The sequence below is a fragment of the Taudactylus pleione genome, unplaced genomic scaffold, assembly GCF_031769625.1.
Source record: "Taudactylus pleione unplaced genomic scaffold, aTauple2 ptg000070l, whole genome shotgun sequence".
Taxonomy (NCBI): domain Eukaryota; kingdom Metazoa; phylum Chordata; class Amphibia; order Anura; family Myobatrachidae; genus Taudactylus; species Taudactylus pleione.
Window position 1 is genome coordinate 10,909,035 of NW_028284472.1, and position 22,284 is coordinate 10,931,318.

A 22,284-nucleotide genomic window follows, 5' to 3' on the forward strand; every position below is an offset into this window, starting at 1 on the left:
ACTGAAAGTACAGTAGATGATACAAGATGCAGGTGCACACTATACCCAGGGCCGTAGCTAGGGTAGTGCGGCCGGTGCCATCGCACAGGGCACCACAGGCCAGGGGGCGCTGTTTGGGCCTGTCTAATTTCTGTTTATTATCATTCTTGCTTGTAGCTTCCTCTTATTTCATCCCCAGCATCTCCTGTCCTCCCCTATCTCTTCCCTGGCCCTTCCCCATGAGGCCATGGCCCTTTTTTGGGTGCATTATGTCCCTGAAAAATGAGGGGGGCCTCAATTCTCTTTCTGGCACAGGGCACCAAAAAGTCTAGTTATGGCTCTGACTACACCAGTGGTCGCCAACGTTAATTGAGGTGTGAGCTACTTTAGTAAAATAAAACCTCCTGAAGAGCTACTAAAATTGTAGAAAATAATCTGGAAATAACCAAACAATTGAAGGTAATTTAAGAAAAATTAAAAAAAAATGTTTCACAGAAAACAATGCATTTAATAATTACAGTGATATTGTTGTAGCTTGTAAATGTAAGCACAGGCGCATTTCACTGTTAATTACCGTCTCCAAGGAGGTACGTGCAGTAGAGGAGCAAAGGAGCAAAAGATACAGGCAGGGCTGCTGTGTGATTTTCCGGCAGGGCTGGGCGGGAATCACTCGCTCTGCTGTAATGTAGACGTCATGGGTGGACCCACAAGGAAGCACAGCTGTGTCTATTACCTGACGTGCTTCCCTGTGGCTCCACCCATGGCATTGACACTGCGGGGTAGCAGATGTCAGAGGTCACTTCCTCCTCATTTACTAGGCCGTCGTGCAGCAACTGTAGGCAAGCAATCAAAATTAAGACTGCAAGCAGTGGTCATCACAAGGGGGGTGCGGGTCCCACCCGCCGAGGGGTGACACCAAGGTGCAGATTGACACTCCCCACAGTGACAGGAGCCGGGTGCTGCACTGTAGTATTAAGTGCAGCACTCGGCTCCTGACACTGTGAGGGAGCCGGGCACTGCAAGAGAAGGCAATCAGTACGCACCCCATGCACCCCCCCAGTAATATTAAGATCGGGACCACGGGGATTCGGCCCGCGAGGCCACACCCCTGTCCCAAGATGCCACGCCCCCTCTTACGATGCCATGCCCCTTTTTCGGGGCACGCGCGGCTTTGCTGCGCTCACAACGTCCCTCCCCGCACTGGGTGACACCATGGGGAGGGACACCACTGACCGCAAGCTACCGGTAGCTCACAAGCTACAGGCTGTAGACGACCGCACTACACGATATGCAGAGCCGTAATTAGACTTTTTGGTTTTTGCGGGGGAGTTGCCTACTCTTCCGGGGTGCTTGGAGTGGCACACGATTTTTGGAAGGCTCCCGACAGTACCAGGAGAGCAGGCAAGTGTGCATCAGACACACTACTGTATGTGACCTGCCAAACGCCAACGCGATATATAGTTACATGTTACTACATAGTGTCGTACGTCGCATTGCCCCATCTAATTTGTAGCACATCATATGGGATGCTGCGACCACACAATTCAATGAATCATTTGTACATACTACGCGATGGTCAGGGTACAGTAGTCTAAGTCGTACCATGATTGCACGCCAAATCGTGTTGCGTCAGTTTACCCAGCCATGGGCACTTGGCCGTGAGTGACTGGCCGCTGATGCGGTAAGTCTCTGCTTATTGCTGCCCGCTAGTGTAGTCCAATTTGTTAATTTTTTTGTTACATGGGCCTGAAAAATAATACTATGGCTATGGGATATTGGTCTTTTCATGGCTATTTGAAAATAGGAAGTTACCACCTCTGGGAAAAGGCCTGTCCCACCATGAAACGCCATTCACGTAACGTCTGGCAGCGATTTCGCTCATCTCTACTAACTGCCCAGTGCCAGTATGTGACATGACAGCAGAGCCACCATACAGCATTAGCAATTCATATGTGACAAGCTTAGAAACAAGGAACGTGGGGTTTTGTCCCCTACAGCTACAGTGGAACTACAAGCCACAGCATGCCCTAACAGGCTAATGTCAGTAGATGCTGGGACTGGGTGGCCTGAGCCTGATAAACTCATTTGCAATACCCAGGACCTGCCACTTGGAGTCGCTCGCCATTAAGTTACGCCTTTGGTCAGGCTCAGGAACTAAAGACGCCGGTCTCACGTTCCAGGGAGTGGTGAGTGTGTGAGCGTACCGGAAGTGGGGAGCAGGGCAGGCCGGGAGTTGTAGTCCTGTCGCGGTTACTGACATTATACAGCTGTCAGGACGCTGCTGGTGTAAGGTGAGAGTGTCAGACACGGTGTCAGTGCCCGGAGCTTCACCCCACTGGGGTGTCTGAGCGGTGACAACCCGGCTCATTAGGTGCAGGGCTCATACACAGGCACACCCCCTGCTCTGTGCAATGCCATTGGGTCAGTTATTGGTCTGGCAGACAAGGTGATATACATCACATTGCTCGTCTCTGCTAGGTGAGAGGAGGGCTGCATTAGGGGTACACAGGTGGCAGTAATCAGAATGCAGGTTCATTATAGATGTTTTTTGTGCCATTGATGGTAATCACCAATGGTAAACATCGATGGCCATCCGTAGTCTGCGCACGTACCTGAACTGCACTGCGCGTGTGCTGCGATGGTTTAGCAACTGACTGAAGGTGTTTGCAGGTGGTGACAGAGCGGTGTGTATAAAATGCAGGCATATCGCCGGTGCCTTGGGGCCGTGCCGAAGCCAGCGACTTCGGATGAAGATTCTCTGGCTTTGGCAGTTTAGTTCCCATAGGATTGTTCAGATGTCCGATGATCCAAGCGATGTTAGCGCTGTCATTCGATACTGCATCTTCGGACGCATGCAGCGGATCTGTGAAACCGGCATTTCAGCATTCGCGCGTGTAATTAGATCCGCAGTGACTGAAGACGCGGCACCGAACCGGACCGCATCCACCTCTGAATTAGGCCCTATGTGCTGTGATGAGATTGTCACTGTATTACTGCATCAGTGAGTGTAGAGAGCGCTATGAGCCAGTGACATCACTCCAGTTGTGAATTGAGAGGTGACATTTGCAGGACTGCATGATAGTGTGTATTTACTAACAGACCGTTTCCTGCATTGAGGTTCTTCCTAACCTTATAGGGTGAAACGAGAGATTGAAGTAAGGTAAATCATTGGAATATTGTGTGTGTGCCTCATTGCATGGGATATGGCGGCAGATGAGTTTTCTCTGCAGTTGCCCTTGCTGTCTTTCTGGGCCTGGCACATAGGGCCTGATTCAGACCCGCTCGCAACCGGGTCGATGGTGGCCCAGTGCGAACGCGTGAGCCCCGGAGTGAGCGCAAAAAGCACTTGCTCCGTGGCTCACTACAAAAGGGGTGGGTGTCGATGTTGGTGTGGCGGGGGGGGTGGCTTCACAAACAGAGGAGTTCCCATGCGAACTCCTGCTGTTTGTGGGCGACCCCACTGACATCACCAGTGATGTCAGTGGGAGAGCTTCCGGCTCTATTAGAGCCAGAAGCTCTCCGGGGCTTGTGGCCACGAGACCCTACCACAAGGGTCTCGTCGCAAGCCCGATGGTCTTGACTACCGCGACCATCATCCGGGCTGCTCGCAATAGCTGTGGGTGGTAACCCACAGCTATGCGAGCGGCCAGGAGGCCGCAACAAAAATAAAAGCGCCCGCCCTGATTCAGAGCGAGCGCTCGCTTTTTGCGAGTGCCTCTGAATCAGGCCCATAGTCCTTTCTTCTTCAGGGTCCATAGGCTCCACAGGGAGACCTTGGGATGTAAGTTGAATTTGGATCCTGGGCACCACGCAGTTAAAGCTTTTGCTACCAGGATGCACTGGTCCATACTCCCTATACTGCACCCCCTAGCCAGAGGCACCTCAGTTTACGATGGTGCCTGGCCAGAGTCGAGTCACTGTTCTCATGGGGCTGTTTAGCAGCCCCAAAGCTAATTTTATTCTTATGATTTAGATAACAGAACGCGCAGCCGCAGACAGTCCATAGGACGTTTGTATTGCTGCTTCGTCACCCCGCCGGCTGCTGCGACGCCAGTACAGATCTGTAGATCTCAGCGGGACCCTGGGGTCTGTGCCAGGCAGGCCCCGCGGGACACCCCGGACGGCGGCCGCAAGTACGGGAACAGGCAAGATTGCGTCACCGTTTGCATATTCGCATTCTGTCGCAGGATCCTGCTGTGTACGGTTGCTTTCTGCAGTTAAAAATTAAAAAAAACAGGTGATCGCTGGGTTCCTGTGGTTGTTATGCTCAGGGCGCAGAAAGTGGCAATGTGCCAGCGTGCCACTACCCGCCCCACTGGAATAACCACAGGGACTGTCCACTAAATGGTTTATTGCCCTGGTTAAATATTGCCTGCATTTCATTGCTCCAGCCTAACCATTGTTAAGATACGATTCTAAAATACTTTTCCTGCTCTATAGCTGCTTTGCAGGTTCACATTATTAAATTCTGCTGTTCCCTACGGGACCATTTTTTTCTCAGTGAAAGAGAGGTAACAGTCTGCAGGACAATACACAACATTGCGCATATGTGTAATGCTGAATCAGCCCCTAATTTCCTAATATACGCAAACGGTGGTACTACTGAACACAGGACTGACAACCACAGTTTGCTCTCTATTTCTGCTGTCGGCTTTCATCCATTCACTATGAACACACATGTATCGTATGGGTCAGTGATCCCAATTCTGAAAGTTGTGTGGCAGCACAAGGCACTTCAATTCATGCACTCACTATCTCCTACTTTGACTGTTGCAATAGTCTCCTTACTGGCCGTCCCTTAACCAGACTTTCAGCCCTCTTTTGAATACAGCAGGTAGACTGATCTTCCTCGCAGAATGTTCTTCTTCTGCTACTCCGATCTGTTAGTGCCTACATTGGTTGCCTGGATTTTGCTGAATCCAATATAAACTACTTCTAATATACAAACACCACACCAACATACATCTTTTTCAAAAGATCGCCCAGCTTGACCTCCTCCGCACTTTACAATATCTGCATATCTCACCCATACTCATTACTTGCTCTCATTCATAGCTACAGGACTTTTTTGGGCTGTGGAATACCCTCCCACGCACAATTATACTTTCTTCTAGTACCCAAACCTTTAAGCGGTCCCTGAAAATTCAGGGCAGCTTATTATATACTGGAATCACCCACATATCCTCCATAGACTATTTTGCCATCCTAGCTTCCCCTTCTACAGTCCACACGTATGTTCTCTTTCTACACTGACGCATCCCCGCTAACCCCAGGCCAACATTCCTGTGTGCCTGCATCACACAGCCCACTGAGAGTCTCTGCAAACCGGCTGCTCCAATATGCAATATGTAACACCTATCCTTGCATGTCAATGTCCGTTTCCCTACAGGATGTGCAAGCGGGGCCCTCTTACCTGTCTTTTATTACCCAGTCTTGTGTTATTACTATTTTTTACCAATTTTAAAATGCAACATAATATGGTGACTATATATAAGTAAATGTTAATAATATAAAAATATTGGCAGACTTTTTCCTTTTTTTTTTTTCTTTTTTTTTGTAGTCAAGTTTCATAGTGTCCTTGTAGTTTTACTGGGCCCCTATAGTGCCTGTGTTATTCTTTTTGCTCTTGATTATAATAGAGCATCTCTATATACATCACACTCTGGGAGCAATTCAGCTAGCGGCGTAGCCGCAATGTACTGTACCAGTCCGTAACAGCACATCGTGACTTGCAACATCGCAAGTTTTCTCGCAACTAATACAGGTGCACAGAACAAGCGATGATGAGTCTATAATGGAAAATTAGGTGCACCCCTAAACATTGCGAGATATTCGGTGACATGTTGCCCCTAATTGAATCGGACCTTGTAAGTAATTTCTTAGAAGCTTGGTCAAAGGTTTACAGTGTACAGCCGTGGTCAAAAGTTTAGAGAATGACACAGGTATTGGTTTTCACAAAGTTTGCAGCTTCAGTGTTTTTAGACCTTTGTCAGATGTTACTATGGTATACTGAAGTAACATTACATCATTTCATAAGTGTCAGATGTTACTATGGTATACTGAAGTAACATTACATCATTTCATAAGTGTCAGATGTTACTATGGTATACTGAAGTAACATTACATCATTACATAAGTGTCAGATGTTACTATGGTATACTGAAGTAACATTACATCATTACATAAGTGTCAGATGTTACTATGGTATACTGAAGTAACATTACATCATTACATAAGTGTCAGATGTTACTATGGTATACTGAAGTAACATTACATCATTACATAAGTGTCAGATGTTACTATGGTATACTGAAGTAACATTACATCATTTCATAAGTGTCACAGGCTTTTATGGATAATTACATTAAGTTTATGCAAAGAGTCAATATTTGCAGTGCTGACCCTTCTTTTTCAAGACCTCTGCAACTCGCCCTGGCATGCTGTCATTCAACTTCTGGGCCACATACTGACTGATGGCTGCCCATTCTTGTCTAATCAATGTTTGGAGTTTGTCAGAATTTGTGGGTTTTGTTGTCCATCCGCCTCTTGAGGATTGACCACAAGTTGTCAATGGGATTAAGGTCTGGGGAGTCATATGTAATCAGCCACACAAGGCTCTTAGGGGGTGATTCAGTTGTTTGTTTAGACAGCTGTTTGTTTTGGGTGCTCGATGGAGCGATTTAATTGTTGATCGGTTCGGGCGCGATAGCCGCTGGCATTTCTACTCGCAAATATGTGTGATAAACCCGTGGTTAGGGCATCCTAACCAGGACTTTAGACGGGTTTAGCTGTTTTAAACCCTGTCTAATTGGCCGCGATGACCGCGATAATTAATTGGCATCCTGATAAATTTAATTGCAACACTGGGCGCCCATTAATTGTCACCACCCACAAAACAATTGAATCGTCCCCCTGAGTGCTATACCCAGTTTTTGTTTTCACTAGGCTTTTACACAGGGAGTTTGACTCAAAACAAAAATGAGCTTTTCCCGATGAAATAACGCTTTTTTCATATATCATTCCATATTAGACAATGTGATTTTTTTTTTTTACTGCTGATTTACTATAACGTACCTAAAAATTTTTACATTTTCATCATCTATTGCCTTTTTCAATGTATTCCCCCCAGCTCCAGCATTTCGGACATCTGTTCGTCCTCTAATCATGCTGAGGGCGAGAGTGCAGCATCTGCTGCTGGGCAACGTATGCGGAAACCAGCACCCTGTTAGCACCAAGCTGCCAGCCCTCCTCAGGCTCAGCCGCTGCACCTCCGCACAGAGCCGGCACCGTCAAACTCTGCATCCAGAATGGGCAGCACTGGCCAAGAAACAATTGAAAGGGAAAGACCCGGAGAGCCTGAGGTGGCACACGCCAGAGGGCATAGTGATAAAGCCTCTTTACACCAAAAGGGACACTGCAGACCTGCCCGAGGAGTTACCGGGGGTGAAGCCGTTCAGCCGCGGCCCATATCCCACCATGTACACGCACAGACCTTGGACCATCCGGCAGTACGCTGGCTTCAGCACTGTGGAGGAGAGCAACAAGTTCTATAGAGACAACATAAAGGGTGAGTGGTCTTTTTGGGCTATTGGGGTTCTCCATTTAGAATAAATTGTGCATCCAATTTATAGTGTTCATTCTAGCACCCTGTACTTGTCACAGCCTGTGCGGTTCCTCATTTCTTCCTAGGCTGTCACTCTATGCTCTGGTGCATCTAGCAGACTCTGGTTTGCATGTCAGAAGTTTGTTGCATCAGCTGAGTGTGCTAGAAGCACCAGAGCAGAGTGTGACACCCCAGTCAGGAAAGAGGAACTGCACGGGTTGTGACTGGTGCAGGGTGCTAGAATGTACACTAAATTTATAACCCCCCACCGACCACCTATAATATATAATTATTATATTTTTTTGTACTTGTCTAGCCGACGATCAATCTTTGATAAATGCCATTGCTCCTAGGATTACAAATATCTTTGCAATTTTTTGCAAATAGGACCTTATTATTATAATTGTTTTAATTGCTGTTTTTAAAAAGCTCTTTACTGTGTCTTAGGCCTATCTGTCTTGTCCACCTAGTCTATGATATCAGGCTGCATCTGATGTACTTTCACCAGACAGGCTGTAGACCTCACCGTACTAATTGTGTTTGGTTTGCATGCAGCTGGTCAGCAGGGGTTATCTGTTGCTTTCGACCTGGCCACCCATCGCGGCTATGACTCGGACAACCCTCGAGTTCACGGAGACGTCGGCATGGCTGGGGTTGCCATCGACACGGTAGAGGACACAAAGATGCTCTTTGACGGCATCCCGCTGGAGAAGATGTCTGTCTCCATGACCATGAATGGTGCCGTCATCCCTATTCTGGCCATGTTCATTGTCACAGGGCAGGAGCAGGGCGTGCCCCAGGAGAAGCTGACCGGGACCATACAGAATGATATACTGAAGGAGTTTATGGTCCGGAACACTTATATATTCCCCCCCGATCCTTCCATGCGGATCATCGCTGATATCTTCCAGTACACGTCTCAGGTGAGGTTCAGGATTTATGTTTCCAGGCAACTGTCTACCTGAGAAAACTGATTGAAATCTTGTTGAGGAATAAAGGTTTCTGCTTTAAATTTGTGGAGGATAAATAAATTTATATAAACTAATACCTATACAAGCATTACATTGCAGACGGGATGGGTATGGGATCCCGGTGGTCAGAATCCAGACGCCAGGATCCCAGCCTGGTTAACATTCCGATGGCTAGATGTGAGTATTCTAACCTAACCTCTAACCCTAACTCTCCCTCCCTGGTGCCTAAACCTAACCCCCCATGGCTATTCAATACACCGCGCTGTTTGGGCGGGCTAAGGATTTCTTCTCGCACCCCCCTGGGAATGCGAGGAGAAATCCGACCAAAGTGCCAGGCGCGCAGCTGTTTTTCTGCATAGCGCGGCGCTATTCAATTTGCGTTGAATTGAATTCCCCCCATAGAATCCCTGTACTCCAATTAATGGTTGTCTATTGCTTAACTATCAATGTGGGCTGCAGGTCAAATACTACCCCATTACTGGCCAATGCAGAGAAAAAGAAACCTGCTATGCAGGGGGCATACCGTATACTGTATCGTGACTATTTCATAGTCTCTATAGTATTGCTGCCTGTATTTTCAGTTTCTTTAGTGCCTCTGTGAAGGTGTGAGGGCTGAACTGCAGAACTCACTGCCGATCACCAAACTCCTACTCCAACTGCAGTTGCACAGATAGGTGTGCTTCCCCGTCTCTCCTGTCATTACTGCCAATCACCACCTCTGACAGCTATCTAGGCCTTCTAGATCCCAGGTTGTGGTGATCATTGAAGGAAGGTAATCTCCACACCAATGGCTGGGCCCCATTACACACACCCACATAATATATATTTCTCAAATATCCCTGTCATGGTTATAAAGAGCTGCTACAGTCATTTTATTTTTTTTTGTGTTTCATAATTAATCCCAAATTTTATAACCCGCTGTCTGCAGTCTCTGGTTACATTGTTTCTGGGGTAATCATTATAACACTTCTAATACGGGTGTGTCACCCCTCTATACAGCACATGCCAAAATTCAACTCCATCTCCATCAGCGGGTACCACATGCAGGAAGCCGGGGCTGACGCTGTGCTGGAGCTGGCATACACAGTGGCCGACGGGCTGGAGTATTGCAGAACCGGGCTGAAAGCCGGGCTGACCATTGATGAGTTTGCACCCAGGTAAGTAGATTTCTTATATATATATAATCTTCCAATAAAGAGAACATTTTATGAATTGTTATACTGAGAACCGCAGGCCTCTGCCAAATGTGTACCCCCTTTTTTCTCTGTGCATGAGAGTATAGAGAGTAAGCACCTTGGGGCACCTTGTTGTTTGTAAAGTGGCACTGGGTAATGTCTAATTCAGCAATGTTCTTGCCCTGTCCCCACCAGGTTATCATTCTTTTGGGGCATCGGGATGAATTTATACATGGAAATAGCCAAAATGAGAGCCGGCAGGCGGCTATGGGCACACCTGATAGAGAAGAACTTCCAGCCCAAGGACCAGAAGTCCCTGTTACTGCGCGCACATTGCCAGACCTCCGGCTGGTCGCTTACTGAGCAGGTGAGGAGGCGCCGTATGACGCTGAGTTCTGTTATCCACCACGCATGGTCATGTCGTAGTACATGTACATCACCTGTTTGTCAGTGTTGTCACATGGTTTGTTTTATTCTATAAATATTCAGCAATATGTTTTATACAATGAATTGTGCACAGACAGTCTAATTCCTGCATGTATTTGCCACCCGCCTATATACAATAATATATTTCTGCCATTCTGTACATTGCCTTGCCCCGGACCCTACCTCCATACATGTTGTGTCACGCTCATGGAACCAGCAAGAATAGCAGAGCCACGTGTGTCCTAAAAATGTATCCTGCAGCCTGTAGAGCCACCTGAAATGTTCCAGTCACCCTGCAATCCAAATGCCGGTGCCATAGGGGCGCTCGGTGCCACACATAGTTACAGCCCTGTACGTGGATCAGAGTCCGCAATGATTATCCTGGCAGACCACTTTTTAAACACGTGGCGCTAGAGCTTCTTGTGTCAGTGTGGAGCTATGACTCCCAGCATACTCTACCAAAGTTTTGGTGCTCTCCAACAAACTTTCTATAAACTTTTTTTTGCTATTTGTTTAGCCCATAGTTGAGAGATTCTGTAATAAATAAAATGTTTCCTATCTCATTCCACCACTGGTACATTAATGGCCCTATACCTTTAGTTTAGTTTGGCAGTGTCCCCCTTTGTACAATTTTAAGGAACCTCTACTTAGAAATGATTTTGGAGGTTACGCAGAAGAGTTTTCCAGAGTCCCGTGGGAGAGGAAACAAAATCATTAAGGGGCTTATTTATAAAAAACTAAAAACACTACTTGCAGGCTATCCTCCAAATATAGCCATTTTCTTGGGCCTACCTACAAATATTAAGCATCCCCTGAATGTATGTATGGGGAGCCGCACCAGATATTGGAGAAATCTGCTGCAATCCCTCATTTCCGATTGCAAAAGCAACTCCCAGAGCTATCTATGGGGGGCTGTTCAGCTGAAAATAATACCAAGGTCTGGAGCTTTGCCCCAGTAGCGAATGCCACCAGCAGATGACGTTAGCTACTGTATTGTAGCCTGTTGCTCCTAATTTCCTGGGAATAGGGATCTGAAGTTCAGAAGTGAAGTGATTACATTAGCAGTCACTTCTTACACATCACTGGGACAGGCTCTTTTCGGAGCACCTGTCCCTACATGTCAATAATTGTAAATTCACGGAGTCCTTCATTTCTTACTGCAACTATAATTCTCTGGACCAAGTCCCAATAATGAATAAGTATGCCCTTAATGTGAATAGTGCTTTACAGGTACCAGGAGATCCACCAGCCTGCAGGGGCCGTAAAACGCTGGTCACCTAAACCAATAGACAAGTAATAATGATTAATTGATAATTATACAAATAGATATACAATCATAAACTAATGACACAACATCCATTTTAAAAATAACTTGTCTGACAACTGAACAGTAACTATTTCTATATATATATATATATATTGTGGTAGAAGCACTGGAGAAGTACGGGATGGCATATATGTGTGTCCCAGATTCCTATCTCATGTCTTTTAAAACCCCAGGAAAAGTCTGTTATACCTAACAGACCAGAAGTATCAGCTTTTGGTAAAAGCCGGATAATGGGTCCTGGGGGTGTGGATGTGAGAAGAGAAGGGAGGACTCCATCCACAGGCCATTCCAGGTGTTGGGCCTTTCAGCCTGAGAGCAGGCTGATTAATAGTTGCACCTGGAAGTGGCTCAGATAAGCTGTGTTCGGTTTTGGTTCAGTGTCTCACATTCCCTGGGGAGAACAGACACTGAGGTTTGTTCAGAGACACTGTGATATTTGAAAGTGCTGTGTTTGTGGTAAGGTAGTAGGCCCTGCCACCTGTAGAGAGGGAATAACCTGTCTAGTTAGTGCCCAGACAGGCTAGGATTTATTTTTATGTTTTGTTTATTTAGTGCTTTATATTGCACAGTAAAAACTGGTTCTGACCAGCTTGCACGAAAACCCTGGACTGGTGTGCTGTTTCCTGGCTGCTGTATGTTGTAAGGAGGTGTCCATCTACCCTAGGAGAGGGACCCCTATCCCGACTATATCAAAATATATATATATATATATATATATATATATATATAATGAATTTATGTACTATTGTCTCTGTTTTCCTAATAAACCAGACAGAATAAGGTCTACCATAACATTGATTCATATGTCATGGGAGTGACCAGTGCGGTATGGTATGGGGGTGTAGATGATTTTGGGTAACTTTTACGTGTCATGGAGGAACAGAATAAAACTTTTGTTTTTCTGATCACACACTGTTTACCGTCCCCTTCTCAGGATCCCTACAACAATGTCGTCCGCACAGTGATTGAAGCCATGGCCGCCGTGTTTGGAGGCACGCAGTCATTACACACAAACTCATTCGATGAAGCTTTGGGGCTGCCCACCGTTAAAAGCGCCCGCATAGCCCGGAACACCCAGATTATAATCCAGGAAGAGTCTGGGATACCCAAAGTGGCGGACCCCTGGGGTGGTTCCTACATGATGGAGTGCCTGACCAAGGACGTCTACCAGGCAGCACTGATGGTGGGTTCTGCGTCTCTTGAAATCGTATTCTATTACTTAGGTCTTGTGTGTGCGCCGGGCAATATAAACTGTGTTGGGCAATATTTTGTTTAAGGGTTATGATGCAATTCATGGGAATCACTTGGTTTAATCCCAGAATGGCTGGATGTCGTGCACACGGGTATTTGTGTGGCTGGTAGTTGCAATAAAACATAAATACATAGGTGAGCTGAGAAATGTACACACTCCTAAAGGTATCTTGCTTGCTATGTTTTTATAACAATGGCGGAGACAAATCCGTAGGAAGTGTCGTGCAACATGGTATCGTTTATGCTGTTGCTATTATGTCTATCATACGTTTCTGTAGCATAGATAGAGAGTAGCTGTACATCTGCGCTGATGGTTTGGATGTGGACCTGTGCTGGTTCTCTTATATATGCTGGATGTCATTTCATAAGTATAAAAAATGTATCTCGTCTCCTCTCCTGTACACATGTTCCTTACCCCGTCTGCTGAGCAGCTGATCGATGAGGTGGAAGAGATGGGCGGAATGGCCAGGGCGGTGACTGAGGGTATCCCCAAGCTTCGTATCGAGGAGTGTGCAGCCCGTAGGCAGGCCAGGATCGATTCAGGTGAGCGGTGACATGGATCCATATTTAGTGATCATATTGCCGTTCTAAATTTTCTGCTTAAATATGCAGAGAAGCGAGTGCTTTTGAAAGCCACAACATAAAAAATGTACCCCAAACGATATGCAAGCTATGTATCTGCCATCTGTTTGCCTTCTCCATCCCTCCATCAATGAGGCCATACATGTCCTTTGCCTCTAAGCCACAACCTGAAGCTGCTGGTTTGTCAGAAGATTATCGTGCAGACGGTAAGATTGAGAGGAGGGCTCTGGGACTATGAGGAAGAGAACACAAACAATGGTAACTGTACATTTAGACTAAGGCCCGTATTCAATTAGATTATTAAATTTTTTGATTGCAGGTGCTTGCGGCAGGTGGATTTTTAACCTAATTTAAAACTTCACTTTAGCAATTTAAAGATCTGCTTGCCACCATTTTCAAGTACCCCAAATTTTCTGGGAGTAGTTATTTTCAAATAACAATACTGCTTAATGCTATTCTCCACCACTTGTGTTAATGCGCTAATTGGCACCATTTGTCACAACTTAAGCACCCCCAAATACCTTCATTAGGGCTAATCAGTGGCATCTACAGTGATCCCCAATGTTAGTGCATCTTTTGGGGGGCGGGGGGGGGGTGTCAGGCTGAGTTCCCCATTTTTGACAGGACTTTTTGCCTGGTTCAGTTTCGCCGGGTGTCGTTTTTCGCGTCCTTTCTACTTGAATACGGCGAAAAGCAGGAGCGCGCCCCAATACTTTTCCGCATGTAAAACATGCGATGTAGGGTGAAAAATCTGGCAGGCGGGAAATGTATCGCTGGTGCAAAACTAATTGAATACCGGCCTAATTCTGAAATGTATTTTAAATCTTTAAAAAAGATTGTAGAAATCTTTTTGAATTAGACCGGCTTGCTTCAACATTTAATGGATGCTTCATTATTTTATATATGTTACAAAAAATATAAAAAAAAAATGAGATTATCTGTTGTTGGGGCACACCTACTTATTGGGGTTCAAAATGATGTAAGTCACTAAATTTACAGAAATGGGCAGCTTATGGAGTAAATAGAGGGGCGGGCTGGTTGGCTGGATCATCCACACATAGGACAAGAGGTTTGGTTGATTAGTTCTCTATTCATTACTCGGTATTCTATGTGGCCGTTCTCCGTTACCTCCCACAAACGCTCCCTGACTGTCAATCGCACTGTGAGCGACAACGGTAATGTACTTTGGCGCATGCGCAGCGCGACTTAAGGTGCCCATACATCAGCGACCGTTTGTCGCGATGCGATGGGAAATGCAGGCGTTTCCGGGTGGAAACGCCGACCTTCCACTGTCAATGTTCTGCGATCCGTCGCTGAATCGCAGACATTTGTCATGTTAAATGTCGGCGATTTGACAATTGCGATAATTTTTTGATCGCGATCGTCAAATCGACGAAATCCAACATGTTGGATTTCTGCGATCCTTCAATGCCGGGTTGCAGCATCGCGGGATCGGGGCAATCCGTCGCTAAGGTATGGGGCCCATTAGACGTATATGTGCAGATTACCGATTATCACTTAACTGCGAAAACATTTGCATAGTGTACAGCTCTGAATTAGGCCCTATATAAACGATCTATAAGCAACGGAAGAGGGACGCACTCCTCTCCTTTATTAAAGAGTATTAGTGAAAGTTATTTTAATATTTGTGCTCCGCCGAGGACAATTGAACAACTAGGACAACAGCTTCACTCTTCTGTTGTTTATATGTCACCCACACATGGGAAAATTATAGGATACGTCCATCCAAATAATTATGACACGAACATTATCAGTTTCGCAAATTAATCGTAACAGATTGCTTGTGCGTCTTAGTCTCATCATTTTGTGACTTTGGGCCTGATTCAATTAGCGGTGATAATATTGGCAGATTTTTTTCGGCGGTATCATCGCACCCGCGATAATAGGATAGACTGAATCTTAGACCAGGAGATAAAAAAAAGCAAAATCCTTATTTTTGCTTAAAAATGTGGGGATTTCTTTTTAGAAACCTTTGGACACCCCCCCACCCCACCCCCATCCTCCCCTAATGATAAATTACCCCCCAAAAAAATTGTAAGTTGCGTACTTTGGCAAAAAATTACTGCGCAAATTTTGGGTGAAAAAAAGAAAACCATTGAAAATGTTAGAAAGCTATTTTTTTTCCAGGAAAATACTGTTCAATGTAAATTGGGGATACGTTAAAATGGGTGCAAGTATATTTTCGTGTCGTAAAAATGCAATTTTAAAAACCGCCTGCTGCGACTGCGTGCAATGTTTAAAACACTTGATGCATCCATATCGCCCCCCCAAAAAATCAGACCCAATATGTTAAAACCATTTTCAATGGGGTTTTTTTCTTTTTCACCCATAATTTGTGCGGCCGTTTTTCGACAAAGTACACAACTTAAGAAATGTATCATTAGGGGGGTTGTCCAAAGGGTTCTGAAAGAAATCCCCACATTTTTAGACAAAAATAGGGATTTTTGCATTTTTTTTCTCCTGTTCTGAGATGGAGAAAATGTTTCTGTTTTTTTGCGAAAAATTTCCGATTTTGCAATTTTTTGGCCGAAAATCAGCCCATGTCAACCGATTTCGCAGCCGATTTTGCCGCTGATTGAATATGGCCCTTAGATGCATTTTGGCAAAAAAAAAGATGCCCGGCTCTAGCAGAGTTGCATGGGACCTGGCTTCTTCACTCACGCCAGGCAAGTCGCGCTGCGTGGCGTATTGAGGCTAGATGTATGAGGACACATCTGTAGATGATTCTGTTTATAAATTATGAAACATCTGATTGGATTCACTTCAGTTTCGTTTATGTCAGACAATGCTGAGATGCTGCGTTGTGTCCTTGCATATGTCAATCTAAATGAGAACATCTGAATACCTAGTTACATAGTACATGTTGTTATGGAGACATTGCGAGTGTAGAGATACAATGTATTCAGTCTTGTATTAGTTTCTGAAATTGGTTCTGTCAATCACTGGGTAAATTGCATATACAGGTTGAGTCTCCCATATCCAAATATTCCGAAATACGTAATAATTTTGGCATAACTGAGATAATGAAACCTTTGATTTTTGATGGTTCAATGTACACAAACTTTGTCTAAGGTACAAAGTATTAAAAATATTGTATAAAATTACCTTCAGGTGTATATGAAACATAAATGAATTTCATGTATGTATACAAACTTTGTTTGAGCCACAAAATGATTGAAAATATTGTATAAAGTTACCTGCAGGCTGTGTGTATAAGGTGTATATAACACATAAATGCATTCTGTGTGTATATTTGGGTCCCATTCCCAAGATATTTCATTATGATATGCAAATATTCCAAAATACGGAATATTCCATTATCCATAATACCCCTGGTCCCAAGCATTTTGGATATGGGAGATTCAACCTGTAATATCATTATATGGTTACCGCTCAGCATTTAATCTTGGATGCCGTCTCACCACCTCAAACTCAGTCTTTCAAAAACAGAATTAATCATATTCCCACTGACCAATAGTAGATACTGACCTGACATTTCTATTTCTGTTGATAACAGGACAATAAACCCTGCCCATCAAGCTCGCTGCCTAGGTGTCATACTTGAATCAAAACTGTCCTTTGTTCCCCACATTCAATCTGTATCCAAATCCTTTTACATACATCTAAGAAACCTCCAGAATACACCCCTATCTCGCACAAGACACCGCAAAGTCTCTAATTCATGCACTCATTGTCTCCTGCATTGACTATTGCAATAGCTCCTTACTGGTCTCCCCCTAAACAGACTCCAATAATCTGTATTGATTGCCGCTGCTAGGCTGCTTTTCGTCACAAAATGCTCTGCTTTTCTGCGCTCTGTCATTACATTGGTTGGTATTCTACCACTTTCAGTATAAAATACTTATGCTATAACATAAGGCTATCAACAAAACCCTGTGGTCTGAGCAAGGTCTGTGTCTTTCATCCACACGCATTGCCTGCTCCCATTCACGGTTACAGGACATTTTTCGGTAGTCACACACTCTAAGGAATGCCCTTCCTTGCACAAAAATTAACTCTTATTAAATTCCTGAACCACCTGCATAACTTCCAAAAAATATCCTCTCCAGTTACCTACTATCTACACAGTTCGCACAAAACTTACATGTTTTCTCTTTCCACATTCGCACAACCTTCTGAGCTCAGATAAATTTTGTTGTGTGACTGGATCATATTGCCCAGTCAAGCACTTTTACCCTTTTTACCTGTACTAGAGGTAGTGGAGTAGGAAGATAATAAAATTGGTGGCTCTCTATACATAAACAGTAGTAATTAGAAGTATAACATTAACACCAGTGACACGTTCTACTTTTGGAATTGGACAGATCTCTGCGTGCGTCCACCTCCAGCCTACGCCCCCTCAGAGCGCCCTGTACCAGCTGCTCATATCTGCGTATGCTCAGACGTCTGCATAGTAGAGACTTCATTGCACCTTTGAATCAGGTTTTATAGGTTTCATAATAACAGGCAGGATACTAAGGGGAAGCAACAAAGAAAAATCAGAGTGAAACATATTGATGTGACCAGGGTACGTTGTCCGGGACAGTAAGAGGATTTGTTCAGTGTCTGGCTGTAGAAGGTGAAGACTTTCTGGATGGATTCAGATATTGTCCACTGGTTGTCCAAATGGGATGCAGTTAAAATACCGACAGAGGGAATTCAGGTGGTCAGAATGCCGGCAACTGTCCGAATCCCGATGCCGGCCTTCTGGCTGTCAGAATACTGAAGGTAAGTACCGGGGCTAGGGGGAGGGGTTAGAGTTAGGCACTAGAGGGAGGGGTTAGGTACTATGGGGGGAGGGTTAGGTTTAGGGTGCGGGAAGGGGGGGTTAGGTTTAGGCACTAGGGGGGAAGGTTAGGTTTAGGCACCGAGGAGGGAGGGTTAGGGTATGGAGAGGAGGAGGGTTAGGATACCGACCGACAAAGTGTCGGTATTCTCACCCTGTCGGGATGCCGGCGTTGGAATTCTGACCGACTGGATCCTGAACGCCGGCATCCCGTACCCATCCCGTCCAAATGTGTTTTCTGCTTTGTTATTTCCTACACAAGGGCTGAGTCAAAGTTGGGAACAAAGTAAGACAAGGGAGCAAATGTGCACCTTAGCCAACTCATTCTGCACTGCAGGTGGGGCAGATGTAAAATGTGCAGAGTCTTAGATTTGGGAGGGGTGTAAATCTAATTTGCAGAGTAGACTTAAAGCTGCCCAGAATTTGTGGGCTATGTGCAAAAGCAGGCAGTATTTACCCTGTATGTGAGGCATATAGATTATTATTATTATTATTATCCTTTATTTATATGGCGCCACAAAGGTTCCGCAGCGCCTTACACAGTACATAAATGAGCACACAAGAAAAACAGTTAATAGTAATACAAAACAATGCAGGACAAGGACAAGGTTATAAACTCAGCTGCAAAACACAAGCAGCAGGACATGAGCAACCAGGTGGTAGGTGCCATTGTAGGGAGTTAGGAGTAAATTATACTATAAGTAGGGGGAGGAGAAGCACGTGAGGATGAGGGCCCTGCTCGTGAGAGCTTACATTCTAAAGGGGAAGGGCAGACAGACAGGGGCGACACAGAGGGGTAGATAGTGAAGAAGGAGCATGGAGCAGTGGGTTAGGATATGTGCTGCGGAATAGATGGATGTATATTCTCCCCTTGCATTGCGGCACGGTTTGTCCAGGTGTAAAATGACTCCTTTTTCTTTGCTCTGCTCCCAAACTCTGAATTGCGTTTTTGTGACCTATACAGGATTGCAACTAACCCCAGCATTTGCATTCCCCAGGAATCGTCAATTAAAAGTAGTTGTGAGAGTTGATTGGTCAGCTCATGAAAGGAGCGGAAGTGCTAGGGGTCAAAGCTGATAGGATCATTCTAGTGCAGCTTAATAAAACGTTACGCCACTGAGCAACATGTAACACGAAAACATTATATATATATATATATATATGTGTATATGTATGTATTATAGTATACATACAGATGTGTACTTTTACAGTGTGGCTTCAGTCACGCCAAATATCCCTGCTCTGCGAAGCAGGTCCCGGCTCAGCCGTACCAAGCATCTTTCCCACTGAAATGCGCGTCTTATTCATACAGAAAAAAACACTATAGGCGAGAAATCTGTGTTGCTAGACTGCACTGATCAATGTGATGTGTGACATTTGTACGTCTGTGTGCGACTGAATCTGGGTAAGAAGGGCACCGATGCATTGAGCGGGGCTTTTCCTTACGCCACGTTACCTGTACTTTATCTGCGGCTTCGTACGTGTGTACAAACAATTGCTCGGCGATTACTGTCGCTGATGGCGTCTCTAGTTCACTGAGCAGCTTTTTACTGATTATGCGACGCTAATAAGGCACAAAATGTAAAGAAAAGTACGGTACACTAGCGGATTGGCTCAGTGGTACCGGGCGTCTCGCACTGTATGGTGTATAGACGCTGGGTGTATAAGGGCCGTTCACTGGGTGAGGGTAGAACTAATCTGTCCCCGGCCGCTGCGGCTTACCTTATTCATCCACAATCAGATTTTCTGTGCGTTCTCCTATTCATGGAACTTGGCTGGAAAACAACAGCCGTCTCCTTAATAAGCCGCAGTGAGTGGAACGCGGCAGCAGGAAAGCGCCTCTTATTTCCGGCTCTTACAGATATTACATGTCCATTTTCTGAAGTGGCTTTTACCATTTCCCCACTAAGTACAATTATAGGGGCACCGCATTAATATACGACCATTGTCAGCCTCTTTGCTTACCATCCTTTCTATAAACCCATTTACCTTTATGTAGTCGTATCTAGTGTTTGCTATCTCAGATATAACGGAATTCATTCATTCTGCTGTTTTCAAAGACTCTTCGGTAATACAGAATACAAAACAGTTTTACCTCTACACATTATTATTGTTATTCATTAGTCTGAACAGACAGAGAACAACACTATGGGAAGTAGTAGAGGAGGATAGAGTACAAAAAAACTATATATATATATATATATATATATATATATATATATATAAAAGGAAGAATAAATGTGATGACTATGGCGCCAACCAACAACAGTAAATAAATGTAGATTTAAATTAAGAAATTAAAGTGACCAATTAGAGTGAAACAAATATATAACAGGACGCGCTACCAGAAGGTGTCAGCTGAATACAGGTAAGGAGGATTGGGGCAAATCCCAAACAATAAATGTGGAAATAACAAATGATACAGCGACAAGCGTCACTTAAAAAGTGCACAGTGCAATAAATATAAAGAAATTTAATCGAAAATTCATATAGACATACTAACATAAATACATATAAAAACGCACAAAATGAATGGGCAAAGATCACTTAATAGCTTAGAAAAGCATATCAACATATCTCAACACCACAGTGTTGGAATAAAGTGCAAATGCATAATGGTATATATTGCACAAGCCCAATAATATATATTAAAAACAGATAAACTGAGAATATAGTTTTAAAAACAACAATGAATTCAAAGGTGCTTATCTTAGTGGATTTAAAGGCATGGTATCCCGGGTGTCCACGTGACTTCCGCCCTGACTCCAACGTTCATCATCTCGCAGGCATCCGCCCATACTCGACGTCATCGGCATCCCACTCAGTTTCCAAATATTACTGAATTTTTCTGCTTCCGCAGACTAATGGCAGTGCCTATCTCCGGAATGTGATAGGAGTAAGGAGCGCTTAAACTGAGTGGGATGCCGATGACGTCGAGTATGGGCGGATGCCTGCGAGATGATGAACGTTGGAGTCAGGGCGGAAGTCACGTGGACACCCGGGATACCATCACCGGATACTGAAGGACGGATGCCACGGAAACCAGGAGTGAGGGCGGAAGCCACGTAGACGCCGATCCTATAACCATCTGCCTCCGTCCAGAGCCAGAAGAGGGCGGATGTTGTCATAGAGGGTGGAGATTTGGAATCTTTGGGCGGAAGTACCGCTTAGTATTACGCTTAGTTTTACACTATATTTAAGATCTCTGGACGTTTCTGGAATTTTATTTGTGTTACAAATAATTAACTTAATTTATAGGAGCACTTTGAAAGTCTCCTTTGTTTAATCATTCCGATAGACCGGATATGAGGTCACCAATCACAATGAGGATGATTAATTGGTTCTGTTTAAACTTGGTATAAATATGGACACATGCATGCTAGCTAATATCCCTTGAAAAAGTCCCATTGGATGAAACGCGTTGGGGAAGCTGCACTCTTGCCTTTAAATCCACTAAGATAAGCACCTTTGAATTCATTGCTGTTTTTAAAACTATATTCTCAGTTTATCTGTTTTTAATATATATTATTGGGCTTGTGCAATATATACCATTATGCATTTGCACTTTATTCCAACACTGTGGTGTTGAGATATGTTGATATGCTTTTCTAAGCTATTATGTGATCTTTGCCCATTCATTTTGTGCGTTTTTATATGTATTTATGTTAGTATGTCTATATGAATTTTCGATTAAATTTCTTAATATTTATTGCACTGTGCACTTTTTAAGTGACGCCTGTCGCTGTATCATTTGTTATTTCCACATATATATATATATATATATAATGTAGCTCACATAAACCCGCTAAGGCTAGCATGGTTCTATACAGTTGTGTCCTCCGTCATCGGTGCTGCAGCCCTTCCAGTAGGGATCTAGTTCTCATGCTGAGCGTCTTTTCCTGCGTCTTCTTCAGCCGCAAATGCATCTTATTTGCAATGTGACGGGAATATGATGCACAAGCAGACTTTGCTGATTAATGATATGTGGCATGTGTATGTTCCGGGTGCAACTGCAGCTATATCTGTGTACGAATGCTACGTTACAGTGTTTTCCGCACCACGTTCCGTGATGATTTTACAGGGATGTAGTCAGGAAGACGACGGTCTAAATGCCGACCGCCGGCTTCCCGACTGTCTAATCCCGGCAAAGTACTAATGACAGG

At 44.5% G+C, this 22,284-nt stretch overlaps 1 protein-coding gene across 4 annotated transcripts in view; it reads left to right on the plus strand.

Annotated features, from left to right (window-relative positions):
• Window positions 1–22,284, plus strand: part of MMUT (methylmalonyl-CoA mutase) — a 290,597-nt gene that overhangs the window by 124,553 nt on the left and 143,760 nt on the right. The window contains exons 1-7 of one of the 4 annotated variants that reach the window (XM_088467253.1): window positions 2,138–2,165; window positions 7,109–7,546; window positions 8,138–8,505; window positions 9,553–9,710; window positions 9,924–10,095; window positions 12,416–12,664; window positions 13,164–13,275. In XM_088467253.1, coding sequence (XP_088323379.1) covers window positions 7,144–7,546; window positions 8,138–8,505; window positions 9,553–9,710; window positions 9,924–10,095; window positions 12,416–12,664; window positions 13,164–13,275 — 1,462 coding nt within the window. In that variant the 5' untranslated portion in view covers window positions 2,138–2,165; window positions 7,109–7,143. The other 3 variants (XM_088467251.1, XM_088467252.1, XM_088467254.1) reach the window with 3 other exon arrangements.